Source organism: Lacerta agilis, chromosome 10 (assembly GCF_009819535.1).
Source record: "Lacerta agilis isolate rLacAgi1 chromosome 10, rLacAgi1.pri, whole genome shotgun sequence".
NCBI lineage: Eukaryota > Metazoa > Chordata > Lepidosauria > Squamata > Lacertidae > Lacerta > Lacerta agilis.
In genome coordinates this window covers 7937542-7951714 of record NC_046321.1, presented here as the reverse complement: position 1 = coordinate 7951714, position 14173 = coordinate 7937542, and the positions used below count along the sequence as shown (strand labels likewise).

At 42.8% G+C, this 14173-nt stretch overlaps 1 protein-coding gene across 3 annotated transcripts; it reads right to left on the bottom strand.

The window, feature by feature from the left end:
- Positions 1–3035: 3035 nt before the first annotated feature.
- On the bottom strand, positions 3036–12843 carry ATP5F1C (ATP synthase F1 subunit gamma). 3 transcript variants are annotated; one of them, XM_033162310.1, is made up of 10 exons: positions 12651–12841; positions 11402–11436; positions 10807–10938; positions 8793–8997; positions 7914–8057; positions 7588–7652; positions 6949–7104; positions 5522–5618; positions 4338–4382; positions 3036–3185 (listed from the first exon to the last, which is right to left on the bottom strand). In XM_033162310.1, exons 1-9 carry the CDS (start codon positions 12695–12697, stop codon positions 4376–4378), a joined length of 888 nt encoding a protein of 295 aa, XP_033018201.1. In that variant the 5' UTR covers positions 12698–12841; the 3' UTR covers positions 3036–3185; positions 4338–4375. The 3 variants fall into 3 exon arrangements, with proteins under 3 accessions (XP_033018201.1, XP_033018202.1, XP_033018203.1); XM_033162311.1 differs by lacking the exon at positions 4338–4382 and having other exon boundaries at positions 12651–12842; XM_033162312.1 differs by lacking the exons at positions 3036–3185; positions 4338–4382 and having other exon boundaries at positions 5518–5618; positions 12651–12843.
- Between the last annotated feature and the right edge of the window lie 1330 nt (positions 12844–14173).

Here is a 14173-nt window from a genome sequence, read left to right as displayed (position 1 = left end):
CTGATGGGAGTTGGAGTCCAACCACATCTGGAAGGTTACACGCTTTCGCTTCCTGTTCTAGTGCAGAACCTTTACCCCCATGGCCCGGCAAGTCTCAGGGCTTGGACTGCAAACCACAGCCATGTTGGGAAAAGGACATTAAGAAGTCCAAGAATCACAGTGCTGGTACCCCAGCGACTACCCAAAGACGCCAATCGAATATGGAAGTGGAGAATGGCGAGATTAAGGAGCTGATTTTGGGGCTGAAAGCAGAATTGGGCGACAAAATGGACTCAATAAACGTGAAACTAGATAAAATGGAAAACAAAATTGAGCAAAATCTGAAAAGGATCGAACAAAACTCTCAAGCAATTGTGGACTTAAATAAAAAATGTGAAGAATTGACAAAGAAAGACCAAGAGATGGAAAAGAAATCCCAGAACCTGACCAAACAGATGAATAGACAAGAAGAAGTGGTGAAGAAAATGTTAGAAGACTGTGGAGAAACTAGCAAAAGTCAAGAAAAAGTAATGGAAGAAATACAAAGGTTGAGGGATATACAGGAGTCAACTTGGGACGCGATCGCTTTGCAAGAATATAGACAAAATGAATTGACCTTGAGAATGAGAGGGCTCAAAGAAAGCCAGGAAGAAAATGTAGAAGTCATCCTCATCAAAGGGCTGGCCGAATGGTTACAGTTGAAAGAAGAAGATGTGTCTGTATGTATTGATAGGGCATTTAGACTGAAACCAAGACACACACGAGCGAGCAGATGGCCCGGGGATTGTTTAGTCTTCCTAAACTCTAGAATTTTAAGAGACCAAATAATGCAAAAGAAAAAATATCAGAAATTTAGAATTGAGGATAAAGAGATCATTATTAAGCGAGAGGTCCCATCACGGTTGTTGAAGAAAAGGGCGAAATATAAAACTTTGACTGATGTGCTGTTGAGAAATAACATCTACTTTAAATGGGAGTTCCCAGAAGGGGTTTCTTTCATGTATAATCAGACAAAAATGAAAATAACCACGGAGTTAGAAGCAGAAAGGTTCTGGAGAAAACTTGAGATCTCAATGGGGGAGGGCAGAGCAGAAGGAAATAAAAGACGAAGCTGTGGTTCAGTAATATCTGAAAGACCACATATCCCCCAACCTTGCCACATATCATCGTTGCTCCCACTAGCCCCAGCCAGAATGACCAAGTCAGGGATAACAGGAGATGTAGCCCCAAACCTCTGTAGGGCACAAGGTTGGGGGAGGCTAGTATATAGCTGGAAAGGTTGGCATCCGTCTTTCTCAGGAGACAATGTAGGACAACACCTTTAGGGGTGAAGTCAAACTGTTCAAAGGTAACAGCGCCTGGTAGCAGCTTGGGAAATGACCCTCAGTTGAACTAAGCATTTCTTCTTGAATACAGCACTGATGTATTCTTGATGTCAGAGCTAAATAAACTTCTATACTGTTTAGATGTAGTTCTGACTTTATAATTCCCAAGAGAAAAGCTTCTGGTTGGTTTTTTTTTTTTACAAATGTTATCTTAAACATCTTGTTCAATTCATTATATATCATTTCCCAGTAAGTTTTAACCTTATTAGACCACCACATATGAAAAAATGCACCTTTCTCTTTACATTTCCAACACTTACTTGATTTTGGTTTACACATTTTTGCCAGTCTACTAGGTGTTAGATACCATCTACCCTGTTTCTCCTAAAATAAGCCATAGCCATAAAATAAGCCATAGCAGGATTTCTATGCATTTGCGAAATATAAGCCGTTCCCCAAAAATAAGCCATACCCCGAAAATAAGCCATAGTGACGTGGTACCTCCCATTAAAACAACCTGGAGAGGCATGGCTATGCAGTGTACCGATGCGACACGGTTAAAATAAGACATCCCCTGAAAATAAGCCATACTGTGTTTTGTTGAGCGAAAAAAAATATAAGACGGTGTCTTATTTTAGGAGAAACACGGTATATAACACCTTCATATAATTTTCTCCTTAAACCGTAACATGCTGTAAATTTTATATCCGTATTACGTCGTTCCCATGGTTCCATGCCGATATTCAGTGAGAATCTGTGGATTGAGGTGTATATCGAACATAGGGAAGGCATGTGAGCACATCTAACCTACTTACTGCATTGTCTTCACCCCAGGGCACGGCTGGTGAACCTGTTGCCCTCCAGATATTGTCGGACGAATACAACTCCCATCATTCTCAATCATTGGCCATGGTGGCTGGGGCTGATGGGAGTTGGAGTCCAACCACATCTGGAAGGTTACACGCTTTCGCTTCCTGTTCTAGTGCAGAACCTTTACCCCCATGGCCCGGCAAGTCTCAGGGCTTGGACTGCAAACCACAGCCATGTTGCCCACGCCTGCCATCGTGTGATCTGAAGCTAAAATGTTCCCTATTCTTCCTTTGCATCAAGAGGTCCACACTTTTAGAATCCGGCGGCTTTCTCTAGAGCCCTGCATGGGAACAGAAGGCAGCGCCGAGTTCAAAAGCTACAACCTCTTCATGCAACAGATTGGGAGCATGCCTATGGAATTCCCGATTCTTCCTCTGAATTGCCGGCTTAAAAAAATCTTCATCTGTAGGGGCAGCTCCAACCTCACCAAAAAAGCAAAGTGTTGTCTGGTCATCCAGCTTCATTGTGACGTCAGGTGATCTGACAGGTGGGCAGACTCCGGTTACCAAGTTTAGGATTGAAGATGTAATACCTTAACATCAAAATATTTCACAAAGTTTTTTCAAACATACAACGGAGAGATTTTGGATGTTACCATAATTGTGCACAGCTCTCATTTACATCAATTCAATTCAACTCATTTATTGCATTAGCCATATGGCCATAGCACATAGTCATTTACATCAAAGAGGCTCTCTCTCTCTCTCACACACACACACACACACCCTGTCTCTCTCTCAAGGTGTCTGAAGAATGTTTTTAATGAGATTGGCATGCTGGCTGAGACCATAAGACACTGTCGTTTACTTGTATTGCAGTCCAGCCGAACCCAGTTCCACATACCCAAAGAACCATGCCAGCTCTTTTCATGTAGGACTTTATTATAATATGATTTACAAACAGTTGGGATTCTTTGCCTGAAAATCCTTCACAGAATGACAGACCAATAATTTTGTCTCTCTAGAAAGGAAGCGGGACAAACTGCTTGCCAGAACAGCTTTTCTTCTTTACCTACAGAGAAAAAACATTGCATTAAGGGAAGTTTGAATGTCACTCTGACGGGATCTGCAGCTTTGTCTACTAATTGCTAAATTGCTGCAGAACCTGAACCGTTTCTCATTTTCTCCTTGCTGTGTTAGTCCTTTCTTAAAAGTTTCATTTTTAAAATTCTAAACAGACGACAGCACTGTAAAACATTCCATAGAATGCAATGGGCCTAATAAGTAATTTAAACAAGGGAAGCAGTCTTTACATCAAACTGATCTCCGTCTATTGAAACTTTTAAACTGTATATAAGGCATTGTACAGTACAATAAAGGTGTTGTTAATAGAAATGTTTATGCAACTAATTTTTTTTGGAAGGCAACATCTCAGAGGAGACATATAGTATGTGTTGTTGTTTTTGTCAAAGCTACTGTCATATGAAAATGTGTGCAGATTTAAGAGATCCATGCTTGTGGTTAATTGATTTCTGTTTCTTGAATCGGGTGACAGTCCTTGGCAAAAGGTAACCCATAAAAATTAACCGTGGAAATATACCAGCATACTGTATATGCCTATACTTCAAAGACCAGCCTGATCTGAAGGAAATCCTTTGCCTTTGTGCAATGTGGTCATCGTAAGTGCCATGAACAAAGACCGCCTGCTTGAAACTTTGCAGCTTGCTCAAGGCACTTTCTAAACTTTGCAGACACTTTAAGCACAGGCTTCTTGAGTTGGGAAGAGATGAGGCAGGACTATCTTTAAGACAGAAACTGCCTTTCGGTTATTTGCAACCCAGTAATTTTTTTGAACTCCACTGATAAACCCACCTCAAGGATGCGACACCTGAACATCTTGCTATGGAATTTTAAGTACAACTGCAGTGTAGTATTTCCAGAACATTTGAAGCTACACAGTTAAAGACAGTATCAAGCATGTCTCTACAACACCCTTCCATCATATCTCTCTTGTTTTGTCTAGAAACACATTGCACTTTGATTTCATTTCTGCCAAATGCGTGGATTGATTTTAAGCAAAATTTTGCGGCATGCAAGTATTCATGCAATACCAGACATTCATAAACAAGCACTTCTAGAACAAACATCCTAAGTACTTCAACTACATTCTAATTTTTTTTTTTATTTCACCACCCATAACATCTATTTTCCAGCATCACTTTACCTGTTGACTTTGGATGACCCTCACTTTCTGATTACCCCTTATTTCCTGGTTGTGGAATGGTAAAAAAAACACACAAAAAATGCAGTGAAGCAATTAGTAATGTAAATTAAGGCAAAACATGCAATGCACAGCAAAAACACTGTTGGAAGTTGATCTCTTCAGTTGATCTAAGAGATATACTGATTAATACAAGGATTAAAGTCACAATTGCTTTCCATTATACAAAATCCCATTTTCCTCCAGCTTAATTGCATGATTTCAAGGCATGCTGAAGATGCACTTCTGCATTCTGTGGAGAGAGCTTGATCCAAAGGAAAGCTGCAGACTGAGCTTTTCAGAAAGAAAAGGTTAAGTCAGCATAGAACCGACACAGGGAATTCACTGCCACAAGAGATGCAGACAGCCACTGACAGCCATCTAAACTACAGTGGTACCTCGCAAGACGAATGCCTCGCGCAACGAAAAACTCGCTAGACGAAAGGGTTTTGCAATTTTTTAGGTGACTCGCAAGACGAATTTTTCTATGGTTGTGCTTCGCAAGGCGAAAACATTTCAATGCATTCCTATGGGAAATGTTTCAATGCATTCCTATGGGAAACTGTGTTTCGCAAGACGAAATTTTCGCAATACGAAACGATTCGCGGAATGAATTAATTTCGTCTTGCGAGGCACCACTGTAATGATTATTAACCATAATGGTTACATGGAGTCGCTGTGTTCAAAGGCAGCGTACCACTGAATGTAAGTTGCTGGGAAGCAAAGACCACTGAAGGCTGCTGCATTCTGTTATTGTTTGTTGTCTTGCCAAAGGCAAGCAGGGTTCCTCTCCATTCTTCCTCACCCACCCAGGACCTAACAATGGGAACCTGGACGCAATGTGGTTAGTGTGCAGCCTTAAATAAGCACCCTTCCAAAAAATACACGTGCTTCAACTCAGGTGCAGGACACAGAGAAAAGCAATATCCTGCAAGAAAACTCCAGTATTAGAATAGAATAGAATAAATCTTTATTAGCCAACAACCACTGCTGTACGTTTGGAATTAACGGGGAGGGGGTTGTGCCAAACTGTGCCATGCACTGATCACTGGTTGGTTTTTTTGGAGCACAAATGGAAAATTCTCTGCCCCATTCAACCGCACGGAACAAAAGGCCTAAAGGTTAGAGACTTGTATGCCAATACTTACAAAGCAGCAGCACCAGAGATGATCTCAATAAGCTCCTTGGTGATGACAGCTTGGCGGGTGCGGTTGAATGTCAGAGTCAGCTTGTCAATCATCTCAGCTAGAAAGGGAGGCGGGAGAAGTTCAGCGACAAAAGTATCAATAAATCTTAAGCTACTCAACCATTTTACTTTGCCCGCCAGTTTTAAGTAAGGAAGTATTTTGAGTACTTTATATAATCCACTTTCTTGCTTGTTCAGAACCAAGGACCTAAGTTACTTTAAACTTGAAATTTTGCAAATATTGTGAATCGCTGAATGTGAAAGGGTACAGCATCAAGGATTCTACCAGCCAAGGGCTAATTTCTATACACTATCTTTTCTATCCATAACAATTTCTGTTATCGCTTTCCATTATTCATTTAATAATGAACTCTAGCAAGACTGTCCTCAGGCAAGTGCAACGCAGTCCTATCTACGATCCTCAGAATCATATCCTATTAAGTTCAATGGCGCTTACTCCCAAGTAGGTGTGCCTAGGACTGAAGCCTTAGGCTTGTCTTGGAACAAAGCCAAGGTCTTTTTGTAAAGCAAATACAGTGGTACCTTGGTTTTAGAACAGCTTAGTTTATGAACAACTTGAAAATAGAACGCTGCAAAGGTGTTCCTGTTTGTGAACTTTGCCTTGGAAGCTGAACATGTTCCGCTTCCTCTTGTGTGTGTTCCGTTTGTAAATTGAGTCCCCCGCTGCTAATCAGAGGCTTTCTGTTGGGTCTGTCGGCTGTTGAGTCCCAAACACCCACGCAACAGAGGTGATATTTGGAGCTTTTGTTTTTGCTAATTTTTGCGTTTTTGTTTGTGTGGCTTTTTCGGTTCTTTGGCTGCAACTTCTTTGTTTTATGGGAATGACTTGTGATGGTGGCTTGTGACTTTGTTTTTGTGACTATGTGGAACCCAGTTCAGCTACTGATTGTGTGACTGTGGAAATGGATAAAAGCCTCCCATCCAAAGAATAACTATCATTGGTGCACGTAAGGGGAAAAAAAATAATTTTAATTTTTATCATCTACTATACTGTCTTATTTATAGTACAGTATACTGATTATTGCTTTCATTTTATGGATCAATGGTCTTCTCGTTAAGATAGTAAAATTCATGTTAAATTGCTGTTTTAGGGGTTGTTTTTAAAAGTGTGGAACGGATTGATCCGTTTTGCATTACTTTCTATGGGAAAGCACACCTTGGTTTTAGAACACTTTGGTTTTGGGACAGACTTCCAGAACAGATTAAGTTTCGGAACCAAGGTTCCACTGTAACTAAAAGGCATTTCAGCTGGCATGTAAACAGAATCTTGCCTGCTCCCCACTGGGCCTCTTATCTAAATTTTGGTAGTTTCCACTTTTGCTGCTAACTTATCACAGTACACGGTAATCTGCATGGAGAGTTCCTTACAGGCATTCTTGCTGGCATTGTCCATGGCAGTCATCCTTGCACTTTGCTCACTAGTAGTAGACTCCTTTAATGAGTAGTAGATGATGTTTGCCAATGTGAATTCCTGATAGTTTCGCAGGACATCCGCATCAATATCATCATAGATACTCATGCTTTCTGAAAAACGAAGCAGAACAATATGGGTGGTTTATTAGTTGATATTTATCAGATACAGTAATAGCAAGCCAAGCACATATATGATGGAATTTCAAAAACCACAGTAGATAAGCAATCAGCTTTTTTTTTTTTTTAAAAGAAAAACACACAAGAAATCCTTAGCTTTCTAAGCTATAAGCAATTTCTATTTTACCAAGTTTAACTGGCACTTGCACACTGTTAGCTCTAATCCTGCCTTTTAAAAAGCAAACTAAGAGGCAAACAATGCAATAATAATAATAATAATAATAATAATAATAATAATAATAATAGTCTATATACAGCAGCAATAATTTTAGACCAAAATTCTTTGCTTCCTACGCACAGTGTGATAGATAAGGGCAATGGTTTGGCCTTTTGCAGTTAAGCACTTATGGAAACACAAGGGGGAAATGCCCCTAAAATGCAATTGTTTACTCCACTAACTAGCCAAATTCTACCTACCAGCATCAGAAACAGTCTCAAGAGAATAGATGGGTTTCTCATCTGTCTTGTAGGAGATGACGGACCTAAAAGAAAAAGAAAGCTCTGCTGAAGAGTTTTAGTGACATGGCTTGAGAGGATCTGCCTGCCAAATGTTAAAACCCAGACACACTTAAGCAGCATGCAGAACTTCCTCTATTATCCTGGTGGCACTTGGAGCCACCAAGCAGAAACCCACATTAAAACGCTAAACTATATTCTAAATCTACTGATCTCTCCCCGCCCAATTCTTTTATTCCCCTTGAAAATGATGGAATTTATGCTTTGAATTCTGCAGGTTCTCTTGCCTGAACCGATTATAGATGATTGCTCCTTCATCGAATTCGTATCCAGAATTCAGCAGTTCCAAGGCAATGATCGATGCATCTCCGAAGGTGGGAGGCTTCCTTCCCACTTCCTTGAAGTTCAACAAGAAGTTACTGCCGTGTGTCCTAAAATAAAAATGAGCCCGCGTGTAAAGTAGACCCGGCCACGGTGAAACACACTTGAGTTATTATCCAACTGCATTGTGTTCTATACGGGGCTGGTTTTGAGAAGCGCCCGGAAACTTCCCCTGGCCCATAAATGCAGCGGCTAATGAGGGCCGCACCCACTGCTAGTGTGATTCTCCCTTACTGAAACGACGGCATAGACAGGAATGTTTACGAATACCTACTGAAAGTTAATGATGATGATGGAGACAGATGCTCCCCAGTAGGGACGACATTCTGCAACTGGGGACCCACCACTGAAAAGGTCCTGTCACAGGTTAGCACCGAGTGGGCAACCCCCCTGTGTTAGCACCCCCACCAAGGTGGTCCTGTCTCCCCCTCCCCTTCTCTTTTTGTATTCCAGTCCACTGAGCACCTCCATCCTTTTCACCATCCACTACATTCTGGGGCTTAAACCTGCCTCAGCCTTTCAGCTTCTGAGCAATTAAGCCTTAGCCCTTAAGCGTAGGTGCACAGTGATCCTATGGTCCTCTCGAATGCATCCTACACATCAGCTCACCCTCAGCAGTCTTCGGGTAAGTATCACTGCCTTACATTACAATCCTGAGCATATTCAGTTGTTCCTAAGACAGCTTTTTCAGAAGGAAGCTCATTACAGCCTTTGGGATTAATGCAAAACCACCAGTGGAAAGAGCAAGGTTCAAATTCAAGGAGAGGGCTGCTGTTCCCCATTACCTATGAAGTATGGCTCTCAGCTTGTCACCGATTCCAACTACCATGACTTCTTTACCCGCATCTGTGAGGGCGGCGATTTGGCCCTTTATATTTTTAGCCACAGATGTGTGGATAGCACCGCAGAGGCCACGATCAGAAGACACCCCTATGATAAGGTACTTCTTCTTGTCCTCGGGGGCCTTGATTTCCGCTTTTTCATAAAGAGCTAGTAAAGAGAAGAGGGGACACAGCCAACAGCAGGCATCATTAGCAGCCATCAAAATACAGTGGCACCAAAGATACATGGTAGAACTTCCTTCCTTCCTGCCATCTGTCATGGATGCTTTAGCTGAGATACCTGCATTGTGTGTGTGGGGGGGGGGGTTTGGACTAGATGACCCTTGGGTCCCTTCCAGCTCTAAGATTCTATGAACTACAGTACTTCCAATAAGAACCACTTCTACAAGAAATACTGCTCCTCCACCTTTGTTACTGAATCAAATTCCAATGGGTGGATCAAGATCATGCAACAGAAACTATGAGCTTCTTCAGCATGACTTACTTTTCTGCATTTTGAAAGCTTGTTGAAGACCCAATGTTTTGAGTTAGCAAAAGCGCAGGACACACCATTTGAGATTAAGTCACAGACTACATGCTTCCATCAGCATGAAGGGAGTGTTGCAACAGCAGGCGAGACACTGCAGTCAAACCTCATGTTACGGCCGCTGCGGGTTACGTCTTTTTGGGTTGCGTTCCGTGCTGAAGCCGGAAGTACCAGAACGGGTTACTTCCGGGATTCAGCGCTCGCACATGTGCAGAAGCACCAAATTGTGTCACGCGCGTGTGCAGACGCAGCGGCACGGGTTGCACACGCGCCTCCTGCACGGATTGTGTTTGCTACCCGAGCGTCCACTGTATATGCAATCAAGGACAAAAAAGAGTGCAGGGTATTTTCCGCACAAGCATAGAATATGTCAATGGCAGAATACAATGTTCTGAAATTTTCATCTTAGCAACAAAAGCCACTCTCAGGTTTCTTGTCATGACCATATAGATAGGCTCTTGAGTGTGTGAGCAATGCCTAGCAAAGTGTTTAAAACCAAAGGGAGCTCAGAGGTGTTTCCAGTAGTGAAGGGGCAGGTGGTTCACATCTTGAATAGTTTCTTATCAATCTCCTTGTGGTAGAAATACTTTAAACAATGTAAAATTACACTGGCTTGTATCCAACGAAGTTCTTCAGTGATGCTTGCACAATGTAACTTCAAATTCATTTTCTTTCCTGCCATGTCCCACCCCCCGCCCCCCATTCTGAGGGTTGCAAAACATCTTTGCACTAATGGGATGACTTTGTTAGAAACAATTCCATATATACAAATATGCTTAATTTCCATTCATTTATGGAGGCTGCTGAATTCAGTTTCTTTTGGTGTAGAATCTTTCTTCAGTTTCTTTTGGTGTTGAAAGTTTGTATTTAATGCAGTAAGTATTTAATGCAGTTTTAGATTACTTTCTTTCAAACAAAACTTGGTATTTTATATTTTCATCATTTTCTTGAATTTTTTTTATGAGTTTTGTATTTTATTATTGTAAATCACTTTGGGGCATCTCTAAATGTATGAAGCAATATATATAAAAGTACACAAAATCAGTCCTTTAAAGAGGAGGTGTAGAGAACTTGTGGCTCTCCAGATATTGATCAGCCACAATTACCAATATTTGACCACTGGTCATGCTGGCTATGGCTGGAAGGGGTTTAACATCTGGAGAACCACATGCTCTTTATCTCTGCTTTGAAGGACCAGGGCTTTATAGGTCTATAGAAAAATCAAACTTCTGAACTAACTTAAAGTATCATCATTTCCAATGGTCCATAGTCAATGCAGATTTTGAAAATGATTTGCAAGTCTACTTAGGAGAAGTTCATAAGAAAGTTCTAGGTCAGAAAATTACTCCCCCCCCAATAAATATTTCCATGAAGAATGTGATTAAAATTGACTGTTGCGAAACCAGCCACAAGAGAGGCAACTTCGCTTACCCAATGCCCCGACTCCATAAACTCTGGCAGGCTTTAACTCTCTCTCTGCTCTGGAATACTTTGCTGCAGCAACCATCTTCATGGACTTGGTAATTTTCTGGATGTTCTTGATGGACTTTAAACGCCGGGTAACTGCACAGATGAGATTGAATGAACAAAGGGAGGATTTCAAAGAGACGCCGAGAAAAAGTAGCATTAAAAAAGGATCTAACTGAGCACTTGTCTCTGTAACAAGTCAAAATCAACCCATCCGTAGAGCACTGGTGTTATGCAGCCAAATCTACCAGTGCAGGGATGAATAACCAGATGATTGACTACAGTTCTCATCACCCCTGACCATTGTCTGTGCTGGCAGGAGGAGGAGGTGAACAGCGTCTAGAACAGCCATCCCCAACCTGCTGCCCTTCAAATGTTTTGGCCTACAACTCCCATGATCCCTAGCTAACAGTACCAGTGGTCAGGGATGATGGGAATTGTAGTCCAAAATATCTGGAGGGCCGAAGGTTGGGGATGCCTGGTCTAGAAGATCAAAGGTTCGCCTTCTCTGCAGTAGTTTTTGACATTTCAGGGTATTCACATACAACGGAATACTTACTGTCTTTCAAAGTTGCCATATTCCTGACTTGGACCCTGAAAAATTAAACACAAAACAGATAATTCATTTCTTTAAAAGTTATTTCCTTCTGGTAGAACAGTGATTCATAGCTTTTCTAGGTTCAGAGGCACATCTGAATACCTAAAGAACTGCTGTGGGTACCAAAAAAAATATTTCACAGGTGGTACTTGGTGGTAATAATAATAATAATAATAATAATAATAATACAGCCAGCAGGCATCTGGGGAGAAAGACTTTGGCAATCCCATCTGCCATTGAACCCAATGTTTTTTGACTATACATGATTTTGGCTTTAGCTGCTATCCCTGGAACGTAACCCCAGCATAAGCCAACAGCAAACTCATTCTCTGGGTAGCCAAATCCTTTGCAACCATATCAGCCTCATCTGTGCATGAGAGGCAGATACCAGCAGGCATGAGTAAGCCATAAAGTTGGCAGATGTACAAAAATATATAAATCTACAGGGGGGGGGGTTGGAATCCCCCCAAGGCAGCCTGAGGTTCAGTAGTCACAAAGCACTGGTGCTTTGCTGTTATGGGAGTGTAACAGCTGAAGTGTTGAACTAGGAATACTCCACCCTGCAACATTTTGTTGCAGGGCCCACTTGCTATGGGTAGAAAACTAAGGAGTCCTACTAAACAGCCAAACAAGGAGTTTGAAAAACAAGCTGGGAAGCAGACAACCCATGCCAAAACGATTGGGCAGAAACCTTGACTGGAGGAGGGCAACCCTGGCACTCCTTTTGCAGGAGAGCAAAGGGGAAAAGAGGCATTTGGCACAGATATACGGGTGCGCTACCCCTGCCCTGAAAATCCCACTGCGCTCCTTAGACTGGTGGTGAAAATAATGCAGGATAAGCATCGCAGTGCAAAATGCCTGTGGGGGTGGGTGGGAAACAAACTGAAAGGTAATTATAAACGCTCCCCCTCCCCAGGATGTGGAGAGGAGAGGAAATGAAGAGGATGCAGGTTGAGCTTCACAGACCAGCTGTTTTTCTTTTCTTTTTTGCAGTCTGACGGGAAAATGCAACTAGCAGCCTGAAATAAAAAATTTTATAACCCTGAGAGGGAAGATATTGGAGGTTGAACGGGACCTATCTGCTGCTTAATAATAATAATAATAGCAGCAGCAAAATGATGTCAGGTTTCAACCGTGGATCGTGGGACCTCTGAGCATGTGCAGAGTGCCGTCTCCGGAGCAGAAGGGCCTCTCTTTCCTCTCCACCTACCATTGCGGCTGCGAGAGGGCGGCGAAGGCGGCTCCCCGGGACAGCATGGCGGCGGCAGCGGTGGCGTTTCCTTGTCTCCTGCGGCCTCCCTTCTTCTTCTCCTCCTCCTCCTCCAGACGCGACCCTTCCTTCCCTCGCGCGCTGCCCGCCCGGACCCGGCGGCTTGAAGGTCAGAGAACGCCCACCGCGCATGCGCCGCGAAGAACTCCACCTCGGGCGCGGGGCAAATGGTAAGGAGGAGAAGGCCACGGCAGGCGAGAGGGGGAAGGACAGCTTCCGGGTGATAGGGCGCCGGAACTTGGAGCCTCGCTCTACGTTTGTCTCTATGGTGCGCCACAAGGGCAAACCGGTCGGGTTTTACGGACTCTACGGTTTAACCACTTACACCCCACAGGGGTGGACCATAGAGATGAGGGGTGAGAGCGGCACCACTCCCCGGTGATCCATAGAGATGGTCCATAAATAAATTTCAGCATAAATACATTTTGGAGAAAGGATATATGGATACATTGGACGTACGTGTGAGAGTATAAATACATTTGTTGTTGTTGTTGTTGTTGTTCAGTCGTTCAGTCGTGTCCGACTCTTCGTGACCCCATGGACCAGAGCACGCCAGGCATGCCTATCCTCCACTGCCTCCCGCAGTTTGGCCAAACTCATGTTAGTAGCTTCGAGAAAACTGTCCAACCATCTCATCTTCTGTCGTCCCCTTCTCCTTGTGCCCTCCATCTTTCCCAACATCAGGGTCTTTTCCAGGGAGTCTTCTCTTCTCATGAGGTGGCCAAAGTACTGGAGCCTCAACTTCAGGATCTGTCCTTCTAGTGAGTACTCAGGGCTGATTTCTTTGAGAATGGATAGGTTTGATCTTCTTGCAGTCCACGGGACTCTCAAGAGTCTCCTCCAGCACCATAATTCAAAAGCATCAATTCTACGGCGATCAGCCTTCTTGATGGTCCAGCTCTCACTTCCGTACATTACTACTGGGAAAACCATAGCTTTAACTATACGGACCTTTGTCGGCAAGGTGATGTCTTTGCTTTTTAAGATGCTGTCTAGGTTTGTCATTGCTTTTCTCCCAAGAAGCAGGCGTCTTCTAATTTCGTGACTGCTGTCACCATCTGCAGTGATCATGGAACCCAAGAAAGTGAAATCTCTCACTGCCTCCATTTCTTCCCCTTCTATTTGCCAGGAGGTGATGGGACCAGTGGCCATGATCTTAGTTTTTTTGATGTTGAGCTTCAGACCATATTTTGCGCTCTCCTCTTTCACCCTCATTAAAAGGTTCTTTAATTCTTCCTCACTTTCTGCCATTAAGGTAGTATCATCAGCATATCTGAGGTTGTTGATATTTTTTCCGGCAATCTTAATTCCGGTTGGGGATTCATCCAGTCCAGCCTTTCGCATGATGAATTCTGCATATAAGTTAAATAAGCAGGGAGACAATATACAGCCTTGTCGTACTCCTTTCCCAATTTTGAACCAATCAGTTGTTCCATATCCAGTTCTAACTGTAGCTTCTTGTC